The sequence below is a fragment of the Exophiala mesophila genome (genome assembly GCF_000836275.1).
Source record: "Exophiala mesophila strain CBS 40295 unplaced genomic scaffold supercont1.2, whole genome shotgun sequence".
Classification (NCBI taxonomy): Eukaryota; Fungi; Ascomycota; class Eurotiomycetes; order Chaetothyriales; family Herpotrichiellaceae; genus Exophiala; species Exophiala mesophila.
The window spans coordinates 2,790,359-2,814,688 of NW_015622505.1; the positions used below are offsets into that span (position 1 = coordinate 2,790,359).

Sequence of the window (24,330 nt, forward strand, 5' to 3'; positions counted from 1 at the left end):
CTCCGTGCGGTGCGCCCAAACACTAATTGTCGAGCATTATTGATGCAAACAAACCCTGATTGAAGGAAGATGTTGGGACTAATAATAAGCTGAAAACCCAAGGATGGGTTCCTAAACACATACATACTAGTTGCAGTTCATGGACATACATGAGTTACTTTGACCTTTCTTCATCCATTCATTCTTCTATCGCAAATGAATATACACATTTGAAAATCCTTAATCAGGAACAACCAGTCGCCTCTCCTTTACCCTCAACAGGCCCTGTATAGCCTTATAAATAAAGACGCGCGCTTATCAAAGCCAAACCTTACCTTACATAGGTACACAACACACTCCACGCACGCATTCCTTCGCGCTCTTCATTCGGACTCGTCTCTCCTCTCCCCGGCTAGAAGCCGACCGACCGACCGACCGTTATCCCATCCCGTCCTATCCCAAAATGGCCAGCCACACGACCAGCACGACCCAATCCACCATCCTTACCAACGGCCATGGCCACGTCCAAACCGGAACGGCAGTCGGAGAGCCTGGAACCACGACACGCAAAAACACAGAACGAACCGGCCTCAACTTCCGCCCACCATGCACATTGATCTCTCAACCCAGTGACTTCACTGCACCGACAGTCGAATTCCTCCAGGGACGATGGCATGTCACACACAGTACATTGCCGATGTGGAAGACGAACCGTAATGTTACCATCACGTATCGGTCGTTGCCCAATAACGCAGAGGTGCTTGATGATTTGGTCGAGTATCAGCCTGTGACGAGTGACAAAAGGAAAAGAATCGAGGGGGTCGATACACCGGATGCGGAAATGCTCGGTGCGTACAGTTGGCGAGGGCGTGGCTTTCTCAAACTTGCGTCGAGTCACTGGCAGATTCTGGGGTATGGTGATGAGGATGGTGGGTGGGTGGTTACGTATTTCCAAAAGACGCTTTTCACACCGGCAGGGATTGATCTTTATGCGAGGAGGAAAGGTGGGTTGAGTGATGAGTTGCTGGAGCAGATTCGTGGTGAGATCAGCGCGATCAACGATAAGAATGTCACGAGGTTGGCGGACTTGTTGTTTCCTATTCACCACAACTGGTAGTGGCACGGTGCAATGGCCATGGAAGAGTTCAATTCCTTGAGTACCCGTCAAATTCTATTGTTCGAGATACCCATCTATCATAGATAGCACATGTTCTAGTCTACCCAATGGCACGTTCAGTCATGTCTTTTCCTGTCCTTTGAAACGATTCAATCCTCATCAGGATGGTCAAACGCCGTCGCCATGCTATATCATGTTTTCAAAATTTTTAAACATGACTTCATCTGTATCCATAACCAGCCCCTCCGTATCCGGATTGCTGCTGATGTCCGTAATCGTTATACCCGTTATTGTACCCTCCAAAATCATCCATTCTGACCCGAGAGTCTTGTGGAGCGTATGAAGGTGGTTGATATGCAGCTGGGCGGGTGGGCTGGTCGCCATATTGGATTCCGTAAGGCACAGTGTCGACGGAACTGGCATGGCTAGGCTGGTGTGCATGGGCCGGGCCTAAGCCGTTGAGTCGGTCCATCTTGACGTCTCGAGAGTTGGATTCCTCGATGTTGCCGTATTTGCCCAACCGAGTCTGTTCTCTCCGACTCCTTACATCCAACACAATGAGGGCAATCTGTGCCAGCATGGCGAAGACGAGGAATGAGTAAAATGCTTTGTAGATCTGACAGATGGTGACGCCTTTGCTGGAGGCCCAGTTCGATCGACTGCAAGAGTGGCCCAACGTGCCAAAGATGTTGTAGGTGAGGAGTCCGAAGCCAACAATTTGGACAAGGAGAACGGTCGAGTTGATGATCAGATTGAATAATGGTGAGAGGAATGAGCAGCAATAAAAGATTGATGTGATGATGAGGGTGATGATCGAGAGAAGTGAGGCTGCGAGGACCTGTGTATTGTTAGAACGGTTTTCTAGTCTAGTTGTAAGGATCTGGGTTCCAGTACTTACAATGAGAAATGTCCAGGGCAGTTTGAATCCATCGTCTCTCAGTCTTAAACAGAACCAGATCAGGATGCCGGAGACAATAGCCTGACAAACAAATGCGATGCCGCGAACGAGATGGAATGACATTGGGGAATATGCTTGTGGTCTGTTCTTGACTCTGGCCATGGTGAAGAGAAGACAGAGCAAGTGATAAAAGGTATAGGTAGAGAGAGTGTGTGGAGAGTGGCAGGCGAAGGGGGGGGCAGGGGCAGATTCTGAGGCAAGAGTGAAGCACGGATGGTGGGTGCAGGTAGGGGGTGGTTGGCAGTTGCGACAGCAAAGGTCTTAACCCGCCTAACAGGGGATCACGGGGATCTGAGTGGTTGACAACGTCGACAGCACAAAAGACATGGGCTAGAAGATCAATGATATAATGCCAATGATGTTGCTGGGGATTGCCGGTCTTTTAGATCCAGCCTTGTATACCCAAAAACGACAAATTCAATCAGACGAAGCAGACAAGCAATGAGGATTTGTCTTCATTATGAAACATTTGGGATGCTCAGCCTTCACTTGCGTGGACAAGGACCCCGGTAAGTCTTTGGTGGAGCGCCTTGACCAAAAATAGGCGATCCCAGCCCAATGGCCCTGGGTGCGCCAGCCACGGCCAAGGGGCCGAGCGGCCACGGGCCCACCCAGGATTCACCAAAGCAACGAACAGTGAGCCACCCAACACGAGGCTGCCACTGCTGCGCACCGCTCTTTGTCGGTAGTCGGAGACTTTGAAGCGGCCAAATCCCTGTTGGAGCCTGCCAATGGCCATCCCCCACATCCCCGAAAGTGGATTCTTACCCCGTACTCATCTGCATCCAGGCACACCAGGCACCTCCTAGGCCTGAATGGTCATCCAGCTGCACTCGCTCCAGGGCCCGGGAGATGCATATTGCCCGAGAGTCTAACCTTATGGACATGAAGTTTGACCCCGGATTACGGCCTGAATTGGGGGCAGTCTTCTATTGAAGCTGAGGTCAACTACAAATTCGACTGCCTCACACCTGTAGGCGCATTCGCATGCCCCGTTCGTTCCCTTGCCTGGCAAGATTCAGCGATTGCCGAAACGAATCTCAGTACAACCAACATCCTGTATCATCGCCCTTCAAAGTTGCAAGGCTACACACAATTCAAAATCATCCAATGATAAGATCTTGCCTCGCGCATTCCCACCCGAGTCTATCGCCCGACCCAACTTCTAGACTTGCTTCCCTAGCTCATCCCTCGGTGAACCTAGCACTCCGACCCAGATCCTCATATTTCGAATCAGCTTCCTCCCTTTGCCCTTTGCCCATGTTCCTATCTCAAGGGGCTTTCTCTGACGATACCGTTGCCCGGCACAAACGTCCCAGCCCCAGCGGCATTCAACCTGAACCCTCCCCCACCTGGACCCATCTTCACCGACGGCGGCGACGTTGGCATCCCTCCATTGTTCATGTCCGGTGTGTTTCTCCCACTTTGCATCGCGCTGTTGGCCGCCCCGGTACCAGCCGCTTCAGGCAGGAGGGTTCCACCAATGCTTCTAGGTGGTGGTTTCCATCCATATTTGGTGCCTTTGCGGTAGATGTCTTCAATCATTTGCTCCGCGATCCCGGCGTCCTCGTACTCTTGAAACTTGCGCCAGAGCCTTAGTGCCATCCTCGCATCTTCAATACTGTCGTGGCCGTCGGAAGCCCCCTCGTCCAGCGTCTCCTCTTGAATCCATTCCTTGAACACTGCCCAAGCAAGGTATCTTAGTGAGAACCGCCGATTTCTCCCAGTCCCAAGGTACAGGAACTGTGTGTCCACCGTTTGTGATTTGGGAACATGAATATTTGCTTTTCGAAAGTCGGATGCCAGTCCATGCCCAACAAAGATACACCCGAGATTGAGCAGGATCCATAACTTCTTGTACGCCACCTTGAGCGGAAGCAGGTTGTGCGTCGAGACCTGAGTATCGAGGTCGCCTGGGCGGATGCCTGAGTACTGAGTTTTGTAGTCGACAATCGTCTCGTAAATCGTGATGTAGTCGTCGATGAAGGGAACGCCCTCTTGCTCCCCCTGCCCCCTCAGCACGCTGACCCGTGCCAGTCCATTCTTGGCGGGCCGAATCGTCTCTTGAGAGCCGTCTGCCTTGACGTCAATCTCGGCCTTCTCAAGCTCCACAAACTCGGTGTCCAGCGCGATCGGCGTGCCTGCTCGAAGATCGTCCTCGTGAGTAAGCATCTTGCACTCACTGGTTGGATAGATGTCGTTGATACTGTAGTGGTGATACAACAATGACGTGTCCAGGTTTTGTCTCCAGCCTTGATCAAGTTTTCCATGAGCCTGCTTGACCTGATACGCAACCACACTAGGGAGTTTCCAGTTCTTGTTGAAGTGAGTTGCCTCGCGTGGATCCACAGGTGACACCAGGAAGTCGTTGAAAAGATGCCAGTTTGGAAATAGCTTATGGTTCGGGGCAACGTCTGGACCCGGATTCGACACTTCCACATTGATCATGCTGACAAGATGAGGCTGATGCCTTTCACTGGCGTCGATTTCTGCAACAAATCCCACCAATTCATAGACCATCAGGTTCGGTGACTTGTTGCGCAGGTGTAGTTGCAGGTCTGCTCCTTCAAAACAATACACATTGCGATCCTGGATGATGATACCAATCTCATTCGGCAGGAATCCGGGGTTCTCCCACAAACCACGCATGTTGGGATGTGTCCCCAACGCTGAGTTGAGCATCAAGATATATGGCAGGTGGCGGACGGTCTTGCGGATGGCGAGTTGTTGGTATCTTCGACAGCGACTGCACCAACCTCGATTCTTGGCCTCCCTCTCAATGGTCGTTTTCAGGATCGAGGCGAATTTGAACATGGGATTCTTAGTCGCATGCTTAGGGTCTAGTTGGGGATAAGCTAGGTCATGCACGTAGGTGCTGGCCGGTTTCGTCGTTTCATTGCTGCAATACATGCACCTGATCACCTCGAAAGCATTACTTGCAAGGATCTCATCGATGCCGTCGGTTTTGCCAGCCATGCTGGCGTAATCATGAGCAATCTGCTTCAAAAAGAACCGGTTGACCGACTGAATTGTGGTCGACAATGGCGTACCATTGGTTAGAGCGTGATGTTCAAAGAGCCCCAGATTTGCTGCTTCCCTAGAGGCACTGAAGGCTCTCAGAAGATTGGTGGCTTGACAATTTTGGCCATTTGCCTTTTCGAGCATGTCGAAAAGAAATCCAAACTCACAGAGTAGGCAGCTGTTGCTGACACAAGAGGTGGCGGCATGTTGAATCGCGACGTTTCGTAGCAATGGAATGAATTTGTACAATTGGAGGAGCGAGTTGACAAAAGAATTCGCGATATGGGTTTCGAGGCCTGAGTGAGGGGTTTTGTTGTAATACTTAAAGTCAAAATCGTCGACTCCAAAGCGACTGTACTTGATCTCGACGTTGCTGTACTTGAGCATGCGCTCTTCATCTGTTTGGGCTCTTCCGTTCAATGCCATCCCTGCCAGAGACTCGGCAGCATCCGACATCTTGCCTCCATGAGAATTCGGTGGGGCATCTCTGGCTTTCTCGCTGAGGAACTTGGGAGCAGCAATCGAGGTTGGTACAAGGCCACCTCGTTTATCTTCCACCTGGTAACGATGAAGTTTTCGGGGGTTGAGATTTGGTGCGTAGTGACCCATTTCTGCTGCCTTTGCGTGAAACAATAATGCTGGATCGACAGGCATGGGCGGCGCACCTACTTCAAAAACTGCATGACTTGGCCACGCGGACAAAAGTGGCGTCGTGTAGTGAGGCATGCCAACGGTGTTCAGTGGTGCGTCGTTCCAGTCCACGTGAGGAAGTTGTTGGGGAGTGGGATCAGGGAATTCGGTTTCTTTGCTAATATTATTGAAGCGAGCTCTTGTCGGGGAGCCCCAGAGGTATAAAAGACCATTTGTGTCTGTGATGACTGCAGCATCGCCCGAGGAGGAAATCTCCATACCCAGCATGAATTGCACGTTTGCTTGTTTGAGGGTGATATTGGTGGGGTTCATGAGATCCACGACCTGCATTTGTCCCGTTTGCGAGGCAACAAATGCTGTGGTCTGTAACTTGGGATGCAAACGAACGTATGCTGCTCCAGGATGGAACGGAATCGGTGGTAGGGAAGTTAAGTGTTTCAAGTCGTAGACGTTTGCGAGTGGATCCACGATTGGAACGCCCAATTGCCTGACAGAAAAGCCACAGGTGACGAGAAAATCATTGTGGGCGTCCATGTCGTTGACAGCGGTGGCATGAGCTTTCCAGGATTTTAGAATTTCAAAGGTATGGAGGTCGAGCACATGAACATTGCCATCGTCGGTTGCTGCACAGATATGGCGACTCTTCCTCATTAGGGAATAGTTTGCTTTAGACGGGTGCTGGGCGACAACTACGCCTTTATCGATGTCGATGATAAAAAATGTGCTTTGACAGCCTGCGACAACGATCTGGTTGGTACCTTCTGCAAAGGTCATGCATCGCAGATCGGTCATGAGTGGATGAGTCAGATGCCATTGCGTCAAGCCTCTGCGCGAGACCAGGTGGACGCTGGTGGATGATATGGATACGACGCCTTTCTCTGTCAATAGCAATTGCTTGACTGGACCTTCCGCGATGTGAGCCTTGACCGAAACATATCTTTGGAGCTCGTGTCCATAGAAGGATACCACGCGGCCCTAGGTTTAATGTCAGCGTGTCAAGCCATGGTGATCGAGGACGCTGACCTGATCATTCCCAACCCAGAGTAGTTCCTGCGCATCGTCAAAGGCGACTGCGGTAGCGGGACTTGATATCGCGTGCAACCCCGAAGGAGGCACGGCGATGCGAGCAATTTCATCCCAGTCTGCCTCCATCGGTCGTATTGTGGTCGATTCTCATTTATCCGGGGGTCGAGCCATAGTGGGAGCTAGCCAAGAAGAGCCTGAGGGGTTCAGTGGCTCAGAGTGAATTGTCTGTCCATCCGGTTTGATATTGATGCATAGATGTTGTTAAGAGATGATCGAGATGACATGGTGTCTCAACAAGTCGTTGAAGTGCGGGATGCTGAAGTCACGTTTGAGGCTGAATAAGGTGGCTGACGTGTGGCTGGGGCGCCCAAGGTCCCGTGACTCGAGCCAACGGGAGCAGATCCAAATACATATTGAATAAAGCACAAGAGATCTCAACCCTTGATAGGGTACTAGTGACCAGAAGGAGATATGCGATACAACCGACAAAATCATCATCAGCCTTCGAACTGGAATATCTACTGTGTTTGAAAACAATGGCAAACGAACGAATTGCCAACGCACCCGAGCCCCAGCGGGTTATTAGGTCCCAGGCTGCCTCACATGACTACGCGAGCCAACGGATAAGCAGCAGGTTCCTTCCGCGGGGCACTCACGCGGTTGGCCGCGCCATCGTTCATGTGCCTGGATCACGACGACCGTCCACACATCAACACCACCACATTTTCCCTGTTGCCCCTCCGTATATGAATCAACCCAGATTTGTGTCTCTTCCTCGTCTGGCTGCGCTTAGAGCTTCATCTTAGGGCATCTTTGTTGCCTGAACTGCATCTCCAAACCTGGGTCATTATCGAGAATGGCGAGCTACGAAAGTGAGTTGATTTAGCGCAGTTTCACCCACATCAAGTCCTAATAGATTCTAGCTGAACACGCAAGCGATGCGCCCAACGACTCGCACGACGGGCCCCGACGCCCTGACTTGTCATCTTTTATGAGCCTCCTCTCGGAAATCCGACCTCAAGACCCAGAGACCCGTACTCGAGAAGGCGCCTTGCCCGTCCCAGGCGATGTTTCTGCAGCATTCCGCTCCCTCGCCGAAGCATTCCAGATCATGCAAAGAGATAATGATAATGAGTCGGATCTATTAGAGACCATGATCCAGACTTTGATGAGTTCGGCAGAGAGACCGCCCCAAGAAGTCAAGGGCGTGGACGAAGAGTACATTGCAAATTTGGAGCGGGTGAATATCAAAAAAGTCAAAAAAGATGCAGATTGTCCCATCTGCGGCAATGCGTTTGTGGAAGATCCTCACCCACTACTGGTGCGTCTACCATGTCATACCAGTCACATTTTCGACCTCGAGTGCATCAGACCTTGGTTACTGTTAAATGGGACATGCCCACTGGATCGGTCCGACTTGGCCCAGCGGGAAAGAGACATCAAGAAGAAGCGTCTCGAAGAAATTAAGAAGAATGCCGCATTGGACGACGAAGAGGAAGAGTGGGATGGTCTGTATGGCTAACCTTTGATCATCCGCCTGCCATCAATTCATCTATGCTCACCACCAAACGTCCAAGTCGCCTTAACTCGCTAGACGCCAAGGCACCTCACACCCTTGGGCCAGCCAGTCTCCTCCCCTCCTCTCTCTCAATACTGTTGATCCATCGTCATCGACTCAAATGGTTCGTGCTATGGATCCCAGACTCCAGCTCGCTCGCTTGCATGAACACTTTGAGCAGAGGATGCCACCACGGCCACCCCAAATTCGCCGGGGAGGAAGCCAAGCAGCACACCTATGGTGGATATTGAGGGGGGCGGACCTCATAAAGCGCGATCGTCCTACGATGAACAGCATCAACGTCTGTGCAGGAGCTCTCAAAATCTGAGAAGCCTGACCAAGGTGCCGTCATGCGACGACCTTGAGCTACCTTAGCGACCTTGGGGTATAGAAGATCGGCGAATACTTGCTGGCCAAGCCGGATCGCCAATAATTGTCAGAATCTTACATAGACGTGGATCCCATGGAGCAATGTCTTTTATGAACAGGTCACACAGGGCACTTTTCAGCACGCCCATCTTAGGATCTCCAGTCTTTAGCGTTCCCTCATACCCCATGTTCGCCTCTCCCTCGTTGTTTGGCCGCTGCCACCTCGGCATTGCCGGAAAGGTTCACACCACCACCATCACCATCAGAGCATAGTGAAGCTGCATTGCGTGATGTACTACTCGTACTCGACTCCTCCTCCTCCTCACAGTATTTGATTTCTCCAAGCATGACTTCATTATTGAAAGCTTTGAAGCTTCATTGCTTCTCGGCTCTGAATTCCTTCTGATGACTTTTACCTCTCTTTAACCGCCGGGGAAGGAATCCGACTTCTTAGTATCTAAATCAGCTGACAAAAATGCTGGGGAGGGAGCTACCTCAGGTAGGTAGGTAGGTAGGTGCCTGATCTCCCCCTTCCCCCCAACGTATGTGGCCATATCCTCTCGCGAGGAGGAATAGTTCCTCATACCTCTCTCAATCTCCCAGCACTGCCACAGAGCAGTAACAATAGTTGTAGAGTTAGGTCACAGTCACAACAAGAACCCGAACCCGAGTCAGAGTCATTTTTTGTTTCATCAAGTAATACATTATAAACTAAGGAGTGACTAAGTATGCATGTCAATAATTTTGATGTCCCAGCCCCAAACCAATGATGTATCGTATCAGTCGTTGTTGTTGTTGAGACAATCCCAAAAAGTGTGTCCACTCCACACAATGTGAATATTAGAGTATACACGGAGAGAGGGAGGGAGGGGTGAAACTTTGTCTTTCGTCTCTGTGGTCACCACATTCCGGTATTAATCCATGTTCATGCAAATGCTGCTGTAAATAAAAGTCGTATGTTTGTTGAGTGAGGTAGGTATGTATGTTCATGACCAGTCGCCGCGCAGCTACTCAAAAGCCGGGCTGTCGGGAGAACGAAATTATAAGGGAGAATTTTTTAAAATGGTGAGATCTTGGGATTGGGATCCTTCGAGAGAGTGTAGGGTACGTTTGGGGTAAGACGACAGGTTTAATGTCCCTTGCCATCCTTGTTGCCACCCTTGTTACCTCCCTTCCAGTCACCCCATTGCTTGCCCTCGTCGGTCTTCTCGGCGGGAGCAGGGGCGGTCACTGTCACGGTGACGGTGACAGGCTTGCATTCATCACCCTTGTTGTCGACGCCCTTGTTCTCAATGGGGGCGGGGGCGGGGGCGGGTTGGTCCTTCTTCTCCCAGTCTTTCCAGTCACCATCCTTCTTGTCGTCGTGAGCGGGGGCGGGAGCGGGAGCTGGGGCGGGAGCTGGAGCAGGCTTGTCATCCTTCTTGTTCTCCCAGTCTTTCCAGTCACCGTCCTTCTTGTCGTCATGGCCTGGAGCTGGGGCGGGAGCGGGCTTATCATCTTTCTTGCCCTCCCAGTCTTTCCAGTCGTCGTCCTTCTTGTCATCGTGGCCTGGAGCTGGAGCGGGAGCCGGGGCAGGCTTGTCATCCTTCTTGTTCTCCCAGTCTTTCCAGTCACCATCCTTCTTGTCGTCGTGACCTGGAGCTGGAGCGGGAGTGGGAGCAGGCTTATCGTCCTTCTTGCCTTCCCAGTCTTTCCAGTCGCCGTCCTTCTTGTCATCCTCGACAGGAACAGGCGTGGGAAGGGGAACTGGTGTTGGCTCTGGCTTGTTCTCCCAGTCTTTCCAGTCACCGTCCTTCTTGTCATCATGACCAGGGGCTGGGGCGGGCTGATCCTTCTTGTCGTCCTTGTTGTCCCAGTCTTTCCAAGAACCATCTTCGGGCTTCTTGGTTGGCTCGGGTGCCACGGTGGTTACAGCGACAGGAGGGGCGCCATCACCTTTCCAGTCGTTCCAACCTTTTCCGGTTTCGACAGCCTTGTCGTCACCACCGCCGCCTCGAGGGAGGACAGCGCTCAAGGCGGGTGCCAGCAAGGTGAAGAGAACAATCGATTTGCCAGCCATGTTGGACAAATAGATCAACGAATGAAATGTATTAGGAGTGGTACAACACACTTGAAGCGAGTGAATGAGTTGTAGGAATGGATGTGAGGAAAGAAAAAAGCCCTACCTGGAACGAAGATCGGGTTCTTTATACTCCTTCTTCCTGGTTGTCTTGTCTTCTGTTTGCATATCGTCATCCCAACAGAAGACGTGATCATGGTTGGAATTCCATCCCACAGCAGTCATGATTGGATAGGTGTCTCAGGTATGCTAGGGACATGAGGACCTGGCAAGTGGGGATGTTGAACAACACAGCCATTGAATGTTTCTGTTTGCGTAGTGCCAAGTTGAATCAACGATTGTGGAATACTAGAAAGAATATTGATGATGACGGCGATGTGGAGAGATGGCAAATAGTAGGACCCAGCAGGGCGCAGTGATGCATGATTCGGAAGAATGGCATAGCGATCGTAGCACGCATGGTTGTTCCCATAGACGGCGTGAATCTGGTGTATAAGCATGCCAATACTGGAGCAAGTTGGATGACAGGGTCGTGTATGGGTGGTTTATGCGCATGTCTCGGGGCCCATGGAGTTTTGTGAACGAATGATGAGGGTCATGGCGGCCTTGACGGCTGAAGACATCTCCGCTGCCACGATGGTGGCCCACACGTTATACATGCAGCTTTGGATTGACGTCAGCCTATGCTTACTCTTACCTGATGCAAACTGTAGATTCGATACTGCTTCGCGAGCGGCGGCTTGATTCCAATTATGTGTATACTAGTTGATGCTGAGAGATACTTTGCTGCAGACGTTATTTTGTACTATACCGTGATTCCCATTGAATTCGCATTGTATGATAACCCCGAGGAGGCCCAGGCGTACTGCGCTGCCGAGAGTCATGTTTGGTGTCACGTGGCTGTGACTACTGTGGACTGTGGCAATACTTACTCGGTTAGTTGGTACTGTAGACCCAGCGCTTGTCCAACAAAGATCGATGTTTGGAGACTCGATCGTCAGTGCTGCACCAAGATGGAAGGCCAAGCCAATATTGCAACGTCGTAGACAGTTGAGGGATGAATAGGGACAGGATTTTGTGGAGGACTTGTTGGGGAATGATGTGAGGGTGTGGCGAGCAGGGTGTTCTCGAAATAGATTTTGCGGGTATGGCTCCAGATGGCGACAGCAAAGCCTTGATCGTTGAGCGTGTATAAGTTAAGAACATGGCGACATTGGCGGTACCGTGTTGATAGGTTGGTTCATACTTGGGTGTCTCGGATGTATATGGAGAAATCTCACTCACAGGGTAAAGATGTGCGGAGAAAAATCAGCGCAGGCGAATACCCTTCCACGACTTTCTCACGCTTCTCCAACCATATACGCTCATAGTGCTTGATCCTCACAAGGATGGATGCAGGTTGAATTTTTCCCGGGGCGGTGCAATAATGCTGTGATGGATTCTCTCACTGCGTAGTTGGCCTGTAAGACAACTCATTGCTGCCTACAGCACTTGGGTCTACCATCTTGTGTTTGCTTGAGGCCGAGACTCGAGAACGGGGAATTCTCTGTACGGGGCGATGTTGAGGACCTTCAGATCCCCACAGAATGGCTGCAGGCGGGGCAGTTGCTCGCTGACGATGACCAGCAGTGCGAAGAAGAGGTCTCCAAAAAGATGACATGTTCCAAGACCTCTGCCGTCCAGACGTCGGAAGTTGGAATCGATTTGCAGGACAATGAACCCGATCGGCTTCTCATGCTGCAATCCGAAGCGAGTGAGGTGATATCCTTGGACATTTACATGTCAAGAAGTGTTAACTGACCAAAGGATATCGCAGGACGTCAATTTGAAGTGAGATAAATTATGGAGTAGGATGACCAAATAACACCTAGGATACGCAGGTACAGTCAGTCAAAGTGATCATAATCTGGCGCTAGTGGGCATCTCCCTAGACGCAGATACAGATACGATCAGCTCGAATACCGATAGTCTGTTGTATCCTCTGTAGTGGTAGCAAGGAACAATTGATTGAAGGCTCAAAAGATAGAAAATGCGAAGGGCAGCATGCGTACGGCGGGGTAGATTGATAAGACATGACTCGTGATTCTTCCTCCACATTTGAATTACATGACTCGTGGACTGCGCCGGGACTTTTGTTCATCTTGTCGCTGGTGAGATTGAACACAAACAGGCAAGTCAATTCGAGAAATCACTCAGGACATGCATGTCTGTGTCAATACTTCACTATGATGTAGTGTCGTCTCTCATCTGGCCATCCTGTCTCCTGGCTATTGCATCGTTTCTTTGATCAACCCGCCCAGATTCGGGGGACCTCAATGTGGTAGCCACCCAGAGCCCAACATTGAACCACCGAAACACTCCTTGACTAGACACTCCGTTCGGCAGCCTTGGTGCTTACATGCACATGGGATCGTCCTCCATCACCAACTTTCGTTGCTCTTGAGATCCAAAACCATGGCAGACACAGCCCCAAGTGCCAAATTCCTGCAAGGTGGGAGAGATTCTTTAAGAAGCTAGACATGCATGCTAATGGCCGCCTTTTTGCAGCACGCATATCTACACTTACCACGACATTGATCAAGCGGCTCGAAAACATATTGGCCGTTGCAGTCAATCCCGATACCATGGCAGATAGCACGGACGCTAGCCTCCCACCCTCCTTGACAGAGACGGCAGTACAACAATTTCAACTCGATGCCGAAGCCCAATCTCTGATCCGTGCGTGCGAAGACATCATGATGCTTACAAGGAACATGAAAGATCTATGGCTTTTTGGAGGACTACACACATTGACTGGGGATGACACAGATGACAAGACTCCTGGAGCAGTGCAAGAGAAACGAGATATGGAAGAAGATGCGAGGATGGTAGAACAAGGCTTCCAGAGGTTTCTTGAAAGATACGAGACCATCATAAACAACAATGACAATGAAACATTAGCTTGATTTTGAGCCTCAAGTGGTGGGGATGATCGCCAACGACAGTCAGGTCCTGACTTGCCTGTCAACAACCTGGTGTGGCAGGAGGTGGTCAAGGTACAGGGTCATGCCGGTCGGTGTCTCTGTGCAGTGGCTCTACAACTGTCTCTGTAGACAGATCACTGTCCAGGCAGCCTGTGGCGTGACCGACCCAAACCCAGAAATTCAGGCCTGCCTGCGAGCCTGCGAGAATCAAGGAACAGAATGCTCTGGTACAACACAACACCGAGTAGACCAGCTTGACTCGTTCCAAGTTTGCAGGTGTTGGGCCACGGAGGAACCACATTTTAGGCTCAACGGTGCCAACTGTACTGGAGTCTCGACCCTGGTAACTGTCACTAAATGGCCGTGTGGCCTTTGTTCCGTCGTGCCCCTCATGGGCCTTTTGCTTAGCGAAACCTAGCTACAAGCGCGATTTCGTAAAGACAGAATAGCAGCACGTTTGTAAGGCAGCCCAAGACTCTAGACTTTGAGTAGTACAGCAAACAAGAGGCTCTAAGGACCTGTCTAGCAGTCCATCGTGTAATAATATCTCCGAAGGATCATGAGTGTTCTGTAGGCTTTTGAGCCTCCCTCCATTTTTTGACAAAGAAGCGAACCCCGACTATTGAAGCTGATGCAAGGTAGCAGGGGTGCTTCGAAGCGACCCTCACTATTTGCGGCTGGTCGGATCGGGGCGCCGCCATCACCATCGCGGCCCTTTTTTGGTACACACATCAAGTTTCACTGAGAAACCCTAACAGCTCTGGAAATTACTTTTTGGCATCTTGGATCGTGTGGTAAGCTTGTCGCTTAGGCCTTATCTACCGGGTGAAGCTACATAGAAATCTGCATCCATGTTATCGCGCTCTCTCTGTCTTTTATAACTTGAATGATCGAGCCCAATTTCAACATCAGCGCCTGCTGGACCTTGGTGGACGTCATTCTTGACACGCCCACTCGATCCTTGCCGTTAACTGTCACCTGATCCTCAACAACAACGTCAACAACAACCAGCGAGAGCCAAACCAAACCAACAATCACAATGACCAACGACATTCCCACGCCGCCATCAACCAGCCTATCTGACCCGCCATCACCGACAGAATTACCAGAGTACGTGACATATCGACGTCCATCTAACAATCCATTCAATTATCCACCCCCACTAGACGAGCTGGGTGACGCAGCCAAAATGGTCCCCACCGGTACATCCATTATCAAAACCACAATGACGACCATAGTGCCCGTCACATTTCATCCCAAACCTATCTATGTGGTAGTTGCGACCGCCTTGAATCCACCTATGGGTATTGGAATCCGTGGTGGGCTGCCGTGGAAGAGTATCAAGGGTGATATGGCCTTCTTTCGCAACCTGACAAGTCACGTGCCTACGTCCAAGCCCGGTAGCGACAGTGACACGCGCAGCATGAACGCGTTGATCATGGGCAGGAAGACATGGGAAAGCATCCCTCAGAAGTTTCGACCTTTGGCTGGCCGACTCAATGTCGTAGTCACCAGGACAAAGGCCAAAGAATTGGCAGGAAGAATGCTCGACCAACTGCAGCAGTCCAATCCCTCGACTCCATGGGAAGTGCGAGACTTGATTCTCTCGACGACGACACAAACTCCTCACGACCCTTCAACATCACCGACACAACCACCACAAGCCGCCCCTCAGGTTCAATCTACAAGTGTGCTCCTAAGTCCATCTCCAGCCAACACGGCAAATACGGCAGTGCTAGTGACCACCACTCTACACAGCATCCTCACTCTCCTATCGTCCAACGAACCTCTAGTCGGGACCAACATCACCACTCATAAAATCTTCTGCATGGGCGGCGCCGAACTATACGCTCAGACGCTCGCTCTCTCCCACGGCACGACACTCGATTCCACCAGCGACCACAACGAACCTCACGACGCTGCAACCTCAACAAGCATCCGCCCAACTTCAATCGCCGGCTCAGACGCCAATTCCGAGGCCGACGCACCGGCATTTGACATTCGCATCTTACAAACACAAGTCCACAAACTCACCGGCGACCCATTCGAGGTCGACACCTACTTTCCCCAAGACCTGTCTTTCAGTTCAATCCACAGTCCATGGAGAGAAGTCAGTCAAAAGACACTGGACAGTTGGGTCGACGGAGTGACCATTCCCGCCCCTCAACCAAAAACATCCTCCCAACCTACCGGCCATGATGGCGGCGAAAATGCCAATCCTGATCATGAAGATGAAGATGAGTATGATGGTTGGGTTAGGGATGAAACCGCAGGCGTTGAATTTCGGATTGCTGGATGGGAGAGGCGGTGAAATCGGCATTCACTGATGTTGTTTCCTAGTCTCGCCATTTCAACAATGATACCCATTTCAGATCTGATTGACGCTTCGCACTGGAAGGAAAAATAGGCCAGTTGTGCGTCAGATGAGTGTCTCCTCTCTACTATCCTAGAGACGGACTTTGAGCAAGACAATGGCACATGACCACATTTCTGTGCCACTCGGCTTCCTGTCCAGAAAGAGTGAGACCCAACAATGTTCATTCCCCATCGCTGGGGGATCAGGAATTATGACAAGGCACAGAGCACGACGCACACGTGTACGAACACACCCACAAGAATACGTTGGTCATAACGAGAAGGAAGAGACAGGACGCTTAGGGAGTGAAATGACATCCACTGGAAAGGAAAGATGTTTTCATGATCTTGGCTGAGGTCTCGTGGCATTATACCCATATATGTGTTTGACCAGACGAAATGAAAGAGCTCAATAGTCGTCGTGCGAATTCGTCAATCCCTTTATTGATCGAAGAATTCAAATCTGATGAATCAATAATCATCCGACCCAGCCTCACGACGTTTCTCAGCCCCTCGTTGCTGTAACTTATCACTATTGAAAAGCCCTCCAGCCTTTTCGAGCAATTTTCCTGCCGTGGAATCGTTACTGTTGTCACCGCCGGTGCCGCTGCCACCGTAGCCATCGTCGCCCTGTGCTGTGCGTCCAGATGTGGCTCCGCCACCGCCATAGCCCGTATTGTCGTCATCATTGCCGCCACCACTATATCCAGTGGTACCGGTGGAACTACCGTAGGAATCATCGTTGCCTGTTTGGGGTGACAATTAGGGATGTCAGTAAGTCAATCAACCAGTCATACAACTTGACTCGATTCGAGTGGACTTGACTCACCGCCATATCCTCCTCCGGTACGTCCACCACCAGAGGTATTGATATCATCGTCACCACCGAATCCTCCTCCTGACCCTCCTACTCCACCACCGGCTCCTCGACCAGATGAGATATTATCATCATCTCCATAACCTTGTCTTGTGTTCCCAGATCCAGTTCCAGAGCCAATCCCACTATCATCACCATAGCCGCTACCACCACCACCATAACCTTGCCCTGTTGATCGACTAGAGCCATAACTATCATCGTCTCCGACCCCACGAGAGGATCCATAAGCATCGCCGCCACTACCTCCTACACCATCACTGGTGGTTTGATCGTCCTGACCATATCCAGAAGAGTCGCCTCTACCACCAGTACCAGTACCAGTACCGGCGAAGTTATCGTCTCCACCGCCGAAGCCAGTGCCGGAGCCGGTGCCGGTGCGATCGCTTGACTAGATTGATAAATGGAGGTGGTTAGTCATGGAATGGATCGGGGAAAAGGTTTATTACTTACACCGTAACTATCACCGCCACCGCCGTAACCGCCGTACCCGCTATCGTCTTGTCGAGAAGAGCCCTGGGGAAAGATTGTCAGACATGGGATCTTGTATATTGGATCAGATGGGTGAGTGATCTAGAAGTGATCTGGACGGGTGGAATGAGGTTAATACGTACATAGCTGTCACCGCTACCGTCATTGGAGCCATAGCCTCGGCGTTGCTGGTGTTGTCGGTTAGTGATAGGTACTGGGAGTGGTCCAAAGCTCAAAAAGCATGATTGAAGATGGGAGGGCTGCGTACAGTGTCGTTGTCGTCGTCGTTGTAAGACATGTTTGTCGGGGACTTGTTCTCAGGGAGGATGGAACGTAATACAAGACTCGGATGGGAAGGGAGATTTCGAAAGTCACTTTGTAGACAGACAAGAGGAGGAGTTCGCAGGTAATGAAACAGTATTAAACATTTGGGAGAGCTTAGGTTGATGTAATGCTTCCCCCACTTTCATCACGTCAATCATTCTTCATGTTGAAGTTGCTATGGGTCGTACGTAGTAGAAACTATACTTCTGGCCAATGGTAAACTAAGATGAGTGCACACGTACGTACGCAGCTGAATCTGAGGCTAAGCCTACCGCACCTCTGACACTTCTGGCACCAAAACTCCAGGAACACAGCAGGCTTGCCTTGGTTTGAATCAGGGTGGATGGGAGACTCTCGCCAGGGATGTATCCTGTTCTGTTCGGTTCCAGTGGCCAGCATATGTCAACAAAGCTATCGACCAGAACAGCAATGGCGTGATAAGGTGTTGTAAAGGCGGGCTCCAACAGGTTTGGAAATGACGGTAAAGAGAGATGCCGAAAGCATGACGACGGCATGTGGAAGTGGTGGATCGATACGACTTCAAGCATTGATGGGTAGATTCAAGCATTGATTCCCGACATGCATGTTCCCCGCATTGGTCTGGAAGTCAAGTGACACCAAGCTCCAAAGTTAGAATGTCTGCGAGACCACACACTCGGTGCGCTCTGGATGTAGCTGCGTCATGGCTGGTGATTGCTTCTTTTGACGCTGTCAGTCTTGCCGATGTTCGCTTCATGTCGAACTTCCTTGATCCTGGACTCTGGGTGGTGGTGGTGAGCATGTCAAATTGGCGTGTGTTTGGGAGACGATGATCCAGAGTGGCAGATTATGGCATTTGACACTCTGCAACTATACATAAGTCGCTCTGAATGTATTGTGCCGATTGGAAGAGATACTGAGCCTTCGGCGCGGTAGGCCTAATCTTTGGTGATCCAAAAAAACACTGGGCTCGAATTGCCCAGGTTTAGGCTTTGCCACGGAGCAAGATTTGTGGCGTAGAGACCAAAGCCAGCCTCCTGTAGATCATCTGATCGTGTACCGGCCGTGTTTGGCTACGTCCAACTGTCACCTCGGTTGGCAAGGGGGGCGGGTCAGAGGAGACGGCGAGGTGTTGTCCAAGTCATGCAAACATATCGCAAGCAGGAGCCAAGTCGTCTGGTAGAGAGAATCTGACAATACCCTCGTGGCTAAATGTGCACGACTACACAGGTCGAGTAATGAGTTTCAGGCGCAGGAACGCCAGAATCGAACGAGTCGAGAGAGTAAGCGACCTGCGTCATCGAACGTATTTGCTCTGTTGATCGGTGAGTGAATGCTCGACTCGGATGGGTTGTGATCTCTTACCATGAATTTCTTGTGAAAATCCGACCGAAGGAGGTCCTTTGTACCTGTTAGTTGCAATTTGAGACAGTGGCATTTCCTCGACTCACATTCACAAATTCCTTGTTGCCCTTCTGCTCCGTACCACGTGCTTGGTTTTTGAAAACAACATCATCATCCCACCTCCGTTTCAAATTGAAGGCCTTGGGGTTGAGTAATGGATTCCCAAGCGCAATGTCTTCTTCTCGCTGCTCTTGTGCTTTTTGTGCGTCTTCGGCCTCCTCTCTAGCTTTTTGCTCAGCACGCTCTCGTTTGATTTTCTCGAGTTCACGCATTAGCTCAGCTGTTTCGTCTTCCTCGTCACTTTCCTCTTCACTACTGTCGGATTCGTCGCCTTCAGAGTCTGCGTCAATGTCTCTGGTTTCTTCCAAGACTCTTCTCCGTTTCGCCTCTGGATCTTCGTTCTCATCTTCGCTCTCGGCTTCATCCAATTCTCGTTTGAGAAGCTTGGGGGGGCTTGTTGCGGGGGCGGGGGAGGATCCACTGGTCTTTGCAAAATGAGCTGCTTCCGCTGCCAGAAGCTCCGCCCGTAGGTCTCGTGGTTCTGTGTCTGCTGCGCCGCCTTGCCCAGGTTGTCTAGCACCGATTAGAAATTGTCCTGTGGCATGTTCGAGAAGCTGTCTTACCTGACTTTGAGAAGAGTATAGGCGGGCAAGAGTCGTTGATGATACGCGGGGCCTCTTTGAGCCTCCTTGCCTCGCGCAGGATCAAACGTTGGTCTGTGAGCTGTGAAGAAACTGTCAGACTAGGTGAGAGGTCGAGCAGCTAGAAAGTCGTACCTGTAGTCATATCGGGATTTGAGCGCCTGCTATTTCGATTTTGGAGATGGACAGGGTAGCCTCGGGTAGAAGTAGAGACTTTCAGGCGATTGAAACAGCGACACCAATGTTGGTGTTGAAAAGAAATAGCTGGTTCTGGATTTATTCGTTATAGCAAATGAACTTGAAGGTCTGGATGCGACGCTTAGCATTTTATGCTCCACCGAATTATTGTATGGCGGAACTTAGTGAATATTGCACCGTTTTGAATTCACGTGACCATTATCCTGAATAGGCAGAAATGTCCAAATTGCCAAAATTGGTCACTTCACATCAGCAACCAAACTCTGGCATCCCAAAGTTTGGCATTTTATCATCTTGTACACGCCTCAAGATGAATTGTGCTTGGAATGCTCTGAATCCCCGAAATTTACAGTTTGCTAACCCAACGACAGTTGACTAAATGTTGTAGGCTCGTGATATTGTGATTATCCAACAACCTAGATTCGATGATTACTTATCATTTCTGCTAAGTCATCCAGCTTCGCGAACCCGTGCCCGTGCACAATTGGCCACCATTATGAAGTGCATACCATTCAGTCATCAAGCATCAACAGAGCTCCAAAGGATGACGTGCTATCAGGGGTTATGCCTATGGACAGGCGTGTCCCAGGTACAACAACCAAATACCAGATGGAGCCCATTTTGCACCGACTTCCCAAAGAAGACAAGGGTGGAACCATAACGGGTCCATGAATAAGGTACTCGAACATAAATGCATACGCGGGAAGAACTCAGAGCAAGGCAAAGGGATGGTTTGTCTTATTTAAGGTCCCAAAATCCTCTGTAGTCTTCTTCAGTATATCTCTCATCTTCACCTCAAGTCCACCTTCCAAATGGTCCAGCGTCCAGGAGAAAACTATACTCGTCAGTGGGGTCACTGGCTATATCGCCGCCCAAATCGCCCGGGCATTCCTCGATGCAGGTTTCAAGGTCCGCGGCACCAGCCGATCAAGATCAAGCACCGCCATCTTGACGGAAGGTCCTTTGAAATCTGATTTCGAAGCTGGGCGATTCGAGGTGGTGGAAGTGCCTGACATCACAGTGGCCGGTGCCTTTGATGAGGCAGCCAAAGGAGTGTATGCCATTGCCCATACGGCCACACCGGTCTCTATGAGCTTCACCGATCCTGAACCTATTCTTCATGCGGCGGTCAACGGGACGAAATCCATTCTCGAGTCATCTCTCAAGGCTGGGCCACAGCTGAAGACGGTAGTTTTCATGAGCTCGATCGCAGCTATTGTTTCTAATAATGAGCCACCGTACACGTACACCGAAAAAGATTGGAACAATGTTTCAGAAGCCCTGGTCAGTCAACTTGGGAAAAACGCTCCAGGCCCACAGATATACATCGCCAGTAAGGCAGCTGCGGAGAAGGCATTTTGGAAATTCAGAGACGACAACAAACCATCTGCGGTATATGCAGCAATAAACCCAGTGTAAGTGCCATAGAAGCAAGATCAAGATGGAGACTGACGAGTGTTACAGTTTGGTGACTGGCCCTCCGCTCGCACTCCCAAAGGATCCTGCAAACATCGGTGAAACAGTCCGAAATATATGGCAAATTCTCTCAGGCCAAGAACACCCGCCGCCGTTGATCCCAGGTGGTGCGTTTTACGTCGACGTGCGCGACGTTGCCAGACTGTTTGTGTGGGCAGTGCAGCACCCTGAAGAGGCGAATGGCGAACGATACATTGCTTTTGGCGAACCAGGCTCTGAGCAACGCATAGCCGATGTGTTACGAGAGAACTACCCAGAACGTCGCAATGTTATTAAGGAGGGCTCTCCTGGGGTGTATCCGCCGTTTAGTGGAATTGGGGTTGACAGTAGCAAGGCCATCAAAGCAACGGGTCAAGCCTTTATCGGTTATGACCAGAGTGTGCTGGATGCTGCAAAGGCTTTTGAGGTATATCTCTAGATGCGAAGTAGGCAGATAAGGTCGAACATCCGCAGGTGATTATTCGACAAAATATTTTGAAATGTTGAGAACAGATAGATGGAATCTTTAGAGCAAGCATCGGAGTGAGTCGATCACGTGCCAAGAGTCTCAACCATGTGAAAAGGCTTGGCAATATTGAAGCCTTGCGGCGAGTCTTTTCAGCCTCGTAGAAAAATCTGGGGACTTCTGTGATATACCGATCTTGTCAGTCTTGCACTCGCAACAAAAACCAAAACCGGCTAACGAGTACCCTACGGGTCTTTTGAGATGACGTGAGACTCAACATTGCGACAACAAGAATCTCTGAGGCCCTTTTTTTGGGTCATCCGATGCTAGTTGAGATCGTCGGTTTTCCTACGACTCGCAGTTTGCGGGTAGCCCAAGACCATGCCTCGTGAGGTCGAAATCTCCAATATTGAGAGAAGTTTTATCCTTGAGGCTCTCTCACAAGATGTACGACTAGACGGAAGAAGTCTCGACCAATGGAGAAATCTCGAGTTGGAATTTGGACAAGAGTACGGCACTGCCACTCTTCGCCTAGGCAAGACGAGGTATGGCCCGAGTATGGATTTGACATTGCTCAAATCTAATCGCACATCTCAGGGTACACGTGCAGATATCCGCAGAAGTGACCAAGCCACTGGAAGAACGCAAGTTTGAAGGCTTGTTCACCATCAACGCTGAGCTCAGCCCGATAGCGTCACCCGCGTATGAAGTTGGCAGGTATGTTACAGTTACCCATCCCAACTACGACTTCCATTCGACTAACAGATGCCCCATGACAGACCTACAGAACAAGAAGTCATTCTTTCACGGATGTTAGAGAAAGCGATACGACGATCCAATGCGATTGACACGGAGTCCCTTTGTATCATTGCCGGAGCCAAATGTTGGTCGGTACGAGCAGATGTTCACGTGCTGGATGCCGACGGAGGCCTCATTGATGCGTCGTGCATTGCAATTGTTGCGGCTCTGCGGCATTTTCGCCGGCCAGATGTCTCGGTGGATGGCGAAAGCGTGACCATTTACACCATGGCGGAGCGGGTTCCCGTGCCGCTGAGTATCATGCACAACCCAGTGTGCGTCACATTCAGTTTCTATCATGAAGGAGACGTCATGCTAGTGGACGCAACTCGGAGCGAGGAACAAGTCAGGGAAGCAGAAGTGGTCTTGACGGTCAACGACTTTGAGCTGTGTCAAATAGCCAAATTGGGAGGAAGCGCTGTGGACGCTGTGGTTCTGTTGAAGTGTATCAGCATGGCATTGTCCAAGGGCAAGGAAATCAACGCTGCAGTTGGACAAGCGCTTATCGAAGATGCCAACAAACGAGATGTTGGTGGGCTGATAGCCGAGCTTAGGGCAGAGAATGAGAGACCCTTGAGTTAAGTTACGGAGAGTCTAACTAAGTCTTGGTAGACCACAAGAGTTTAGATGTTTCAGGTCATTCTGGAATTTAAAGGACGCCAGAGGACAGGTTCTCTATTGCATTGGCAGGAGACGGGGTTGAGGTTTGATAGGCACAGGATTTTCTTGATCGTGGCTGTGTTGTCTCATACCTCTGGAGAACAAGGAGACACATACTGTAGATGATAGCAAGATGATGACGAGTTCAGGCAACCGAATTAATGGCTGGGCCTCGAGACCATCGAATCATGGGATGCATACAGTATGTGGCCAGATACTAAGTACCTGTTGATAATAAGAATGACGCTCCAGTTTCATGTTGAGGTAGGGGCTTCAGGCGAGCGCAGTTCCTGTTTGGCGCCTGGAAGAAGAGTTTATAGGCAAGGAGAACTCACGAATTTACGATAGTGGAATCCCTCGCGCCTCTAAGCCACGTCTGTCGCCACAAAGTGTAACTTCTGGAGCCGCGCGTGTTTATTGCTTGCTGGTTATTAAGTACTTAGTGTAAGCGCTGCCGTGGCTGCTCGTGGCTATGGACAGCTTGTGCATCACGCCAACGCCAATTCCAACGGGGATTGCTGACCCCCGAAGCTGACTCCATGCACCAATAGAAGACGCCGAGAGTTTTTTGGCTTAGGGAGACCCGTCCTCCTCCTCGCAAGCCTAAACTTATTTGTCGACAGCTGAGCCCCATACGAAATTTCAACAGAAGTATTCTCATGATCCAAGTCCTCGAATAATAATTGCATCAAACAGAAATAATTTGGTAGTTGATGATGATCGATTCAGGATACAAATCATTCCTAAATTAGCAATTCATGATAAAACCACCCTTGATGCTGCGATGCAAGTGATATGTTACAGTTGTCGAATTCAACTTGACATAAATCCTCCAGCCACAGCATACGCCGATCATGACTAAAGTGAGTCCTCGTAGTCCCTGAGCATGCCTACGGTAGTACACCGGGGCGCCCCTCGGCCCTCGTGCTTACTGGTAGGTACCTAGGTACCTAGTCATATAGGCGTTGAAGCTCTGACAAGTCCAAAGCCACACCCCCGTTCTC

General features: G+C 50.5%; 11 protein-coding genes across 14 annotated transcripts; 6 read left to right on the plus strand and 5 right to left on the minus strand.

The window, feature by feature from the left end:
* The first annotated feature begins 112 nt into the window (after positions 1 to 112).
* On the plus strand, positions 113 to 1,231 carry PV10_02803 (uncharacterized protein). Its single transcript, XM_016367170.1, has one exon. The coding sequence runs from the start codon at positions 443 to 445 to the stop codon at positions 1,094 to 1,096; it is 654 nt and encodes a 217-aa protein (XP_016226688.1). The 5' UTR covers positions 113 to 442; the 3' UTR covers positions 1,097 to 1,231.
* Positions 1,098 to 2,233, minus strand: PV10_02804 (uncharacterized protein). The gene is made up of 2 exons (XM_016367171.1): positions 1,995 to 2,233; positions 1,098 to 1,934 (listed from the first exon to the last, which is right to left on the minus strand). Exons 1-2 carry the CDS (start codon positions 2,154 to 2,156, stop codon positions 1,317 to 1,319), a joined length of 780 nt encoding a protein of 259 aa, XP_016226689.1. The 5' UTR covers positions 2,157 to 2,233; the 3' UTR covers positions 1,098 to 1,316.
* A 509-nt stretch (positions 2,234 to 2,742) lies between these two features.
* On the minus strand, positions 2,743 to 7,246 carry PV10_02805 (uncharacterized protein). The gene is made up of 2 exons (XM_016367172.1): positions 6,750 to 7,246; positions 2,743 to 6,701 (listed from the first exon to the last, which is right to left on the minus strand). The coding sequence occupies exons 1-2, from the start codon at positions 6,876 to 6,878 to the stop codon at positions 3,321 to 3,323; spliced, it is 3,510 nt and encodes a 1,169-aa protein (XP_016226690.1). The 5' UTR covers positions 6,879 to 7,246; the 3' UTR covers positions 2,743 to 3,320.
* A 201-nt stretch (positions 7,247 to 7,447) lies between these two features.
* On the plus strand, positions 7,448 to 8,790 carry PV10_02806 (uncharacterized protein). The gene is made up of 2 exons (XM_016367173.1): positions 7,448 to 7,624; positions 7,676 to 8,790. Exons 1-2 carry the CDS (start codon positions 7,609 to 7,611, stop codon positions 8,272 to 8,274), a joined length of 615 nt encoding a protein of 204 aa, XP_016226691.1. The 5' UTR covers positions 7,448 to 7,608; the 3' UTR covers positions 8,275 to 8,790.
* A 926-nt stretch (positions 8,791 to 9,716) lies between these two features.
* On the minus strand, positions 9,717 to 12,093 carry PV10_02807 (the record flags this gene model as incomplete). Of its 3 annotated transcripts, XM_016367174.1 has the most annotated exons (4): positions 12,023 to 12,093; positions 11,671 to 11,911; positions 10,845 to 11,608; positions 9,717 to 10,788 (listed from the first exon to the last, which is right to left on the minus strand). In XM_016367174.1, exons 3-4 carry the CDS (start codon positions 10,933 to 10,935, stop codon positions 9,809 to 9,811), a joined length of 1,071 nt encoding a protein of 356 aa, XP_016226692.1. In that variant the 5' UTR covers positions 10,936 to 11,608; positions 11,671 to 11,911; positions 12,023 to 12,093. The 3 variants fall into 3 exon arrangements, with proteins under 3 accessions (XP_016226692.1, XP_016226694.1, XP_016226693.1); XM_016367176.1 differs by having other exon boundaries at positions 9,809 to 11,608; XM_016367175.1 differs by having other exon boundaries at positions 9,809 to 10,788; positions 10,845 to 11,911.
* An 819-nt stretch (positions 12,094 to 12,912) lies between these two features.
* Positions 12,913 to 14,208, plus strand: PV10_02808 (uncharacterized protein). The gene is made up of 2 exons (XM_016367177.1): positions 12,913 to 13,229; positions 13,286 to 14,208. Exons 1-2 carry the CDS (start codon positions 13,193 to 13,195, stop codon positions 13,681 to 13,683), a joined length of 435 nt encoding a protein of 144 aa, XP_016226695.1. The 5' UTR covers positions 12,913 to 13,192; the 3' UTR covers positions 13,684 to 14,208.
* A 285-nt stretch (positions 14,209 to 14,493) lies between these two features.
* Positions 14,494 to 17,843, plus strand: PV10_02809 (uncharacterized protein). The gene has a single exon (XM_016367178.1). The coding sequence runs from the start codon at positions 14,741 to 14,743 to the stop codon at positions 16,010 to 16,012; it is 1,272 nt and encodes a 423-aa protein (XP_016226696.1). The 5' UTR covers positions 14,494 to 14,740; the 3' UTR covers positions 16,013 to 17,843.
* Positions 16,379 to 17,797, minus strand: PV10_02810 (uncharacterized protein). Its single transcript, XM_016367179.1, has 5 exons — positions 17,670 to 17,797; positions 17,545 to 17,589; positions 17,384 to 17,446; positions 16,886 to 17,321; positions 16,379 to 16,802 (listed from the first exon to the last, which is right to left on the minus strand). Exons 1-5 carry the CDS (start codon positions 17,697 to 17,699, stop codon positions 16,528 to 16,530), a joined length of 849 nt encoding a protein of 282 aa, XP_016226697.1. The 5' UTR covers positions 17,700 to 17,797; the 3' UTR covers positions 16,379 to 16,527.
* On the minus strand, positions 17,805 to 20,010 carry PV10_02811. 2 transcript variants are annotated; one of them, XM_016367180.1, is made up of 5 exons: positions 19,885 to 20,010; positions 19,732 to 19,831; positions 19,156 to 19,681; positions 19,070 to 19,105; positions 17,805 to 19,019 (listed from the first exon to the last, which is right to left on the minus strand). In XM_016367180.1, exons 1-5 carry the CDS (start codon positions 19,892 to 19,894, stop codon positions 19,002 to 19,004), a joined length of 690 nt encoding a protein of 229 aa, XP_016226698.1. In that variant the 5' UTR covers positions 19,895 to 20,010; the 3' UTR covers positions 17,805 to 19,001. The 2 variants fall into 2 exon arrangements, with proteins under 2 accessions (XP_016226698.1, XP_016226699.1); XM_016367181.1 differs by having other exon boundaries at positions 19,070 to 19,681.
* A 628-nt stretch (positions 20,011 to 20,638) lies between these two features.
* Positions 20,639 to 21,918, plus strand: PV10_02812 (uncharacterized protein; the record flags this gene model as incomplete). Its single annotated transcript, XM_016367182.1, has 3 exons — positions 20,639 to 20,678; positions 20,714 to 21,362; positions 21,412 to 21,918. 3 exons carry the CDS (start codon positions 20,639 to 20,641, stop codon positions 21,839 to 21,841), a joined length of 1,119 nt encoding a protein of 372 aa, XP_016226700.1. The 3' UTR covers positions 21,842 to 21,918.
* Positions 21,919 to 22,065: 147 nt separating this feature from the next.
* Positions 22,066 to 23,329, plus strand: PV10_02813 (uncharacterized protein). The gene is made up of 3 exons (XM_016367183.1): positions 22,066 to 22,413; positions 22,466 to 22,585; positions 22,648 to 23,329. The coding sequence occupies exons 1-3, from the start codon at positions 22,250 to 22,252 to the stop codon at positions 23,246 to 23,248; spliced, it is 885 nt and encodes a 294-aa protein (XP_016226701.1). The 5' UTR covers positions 22,066 to 22,249; the 3' UTR covers positions 23,249 to 23,329.
* The last annotated feature ends 1,001 nt before the right edge of the window (positions 23,330 to 24,330 follow it).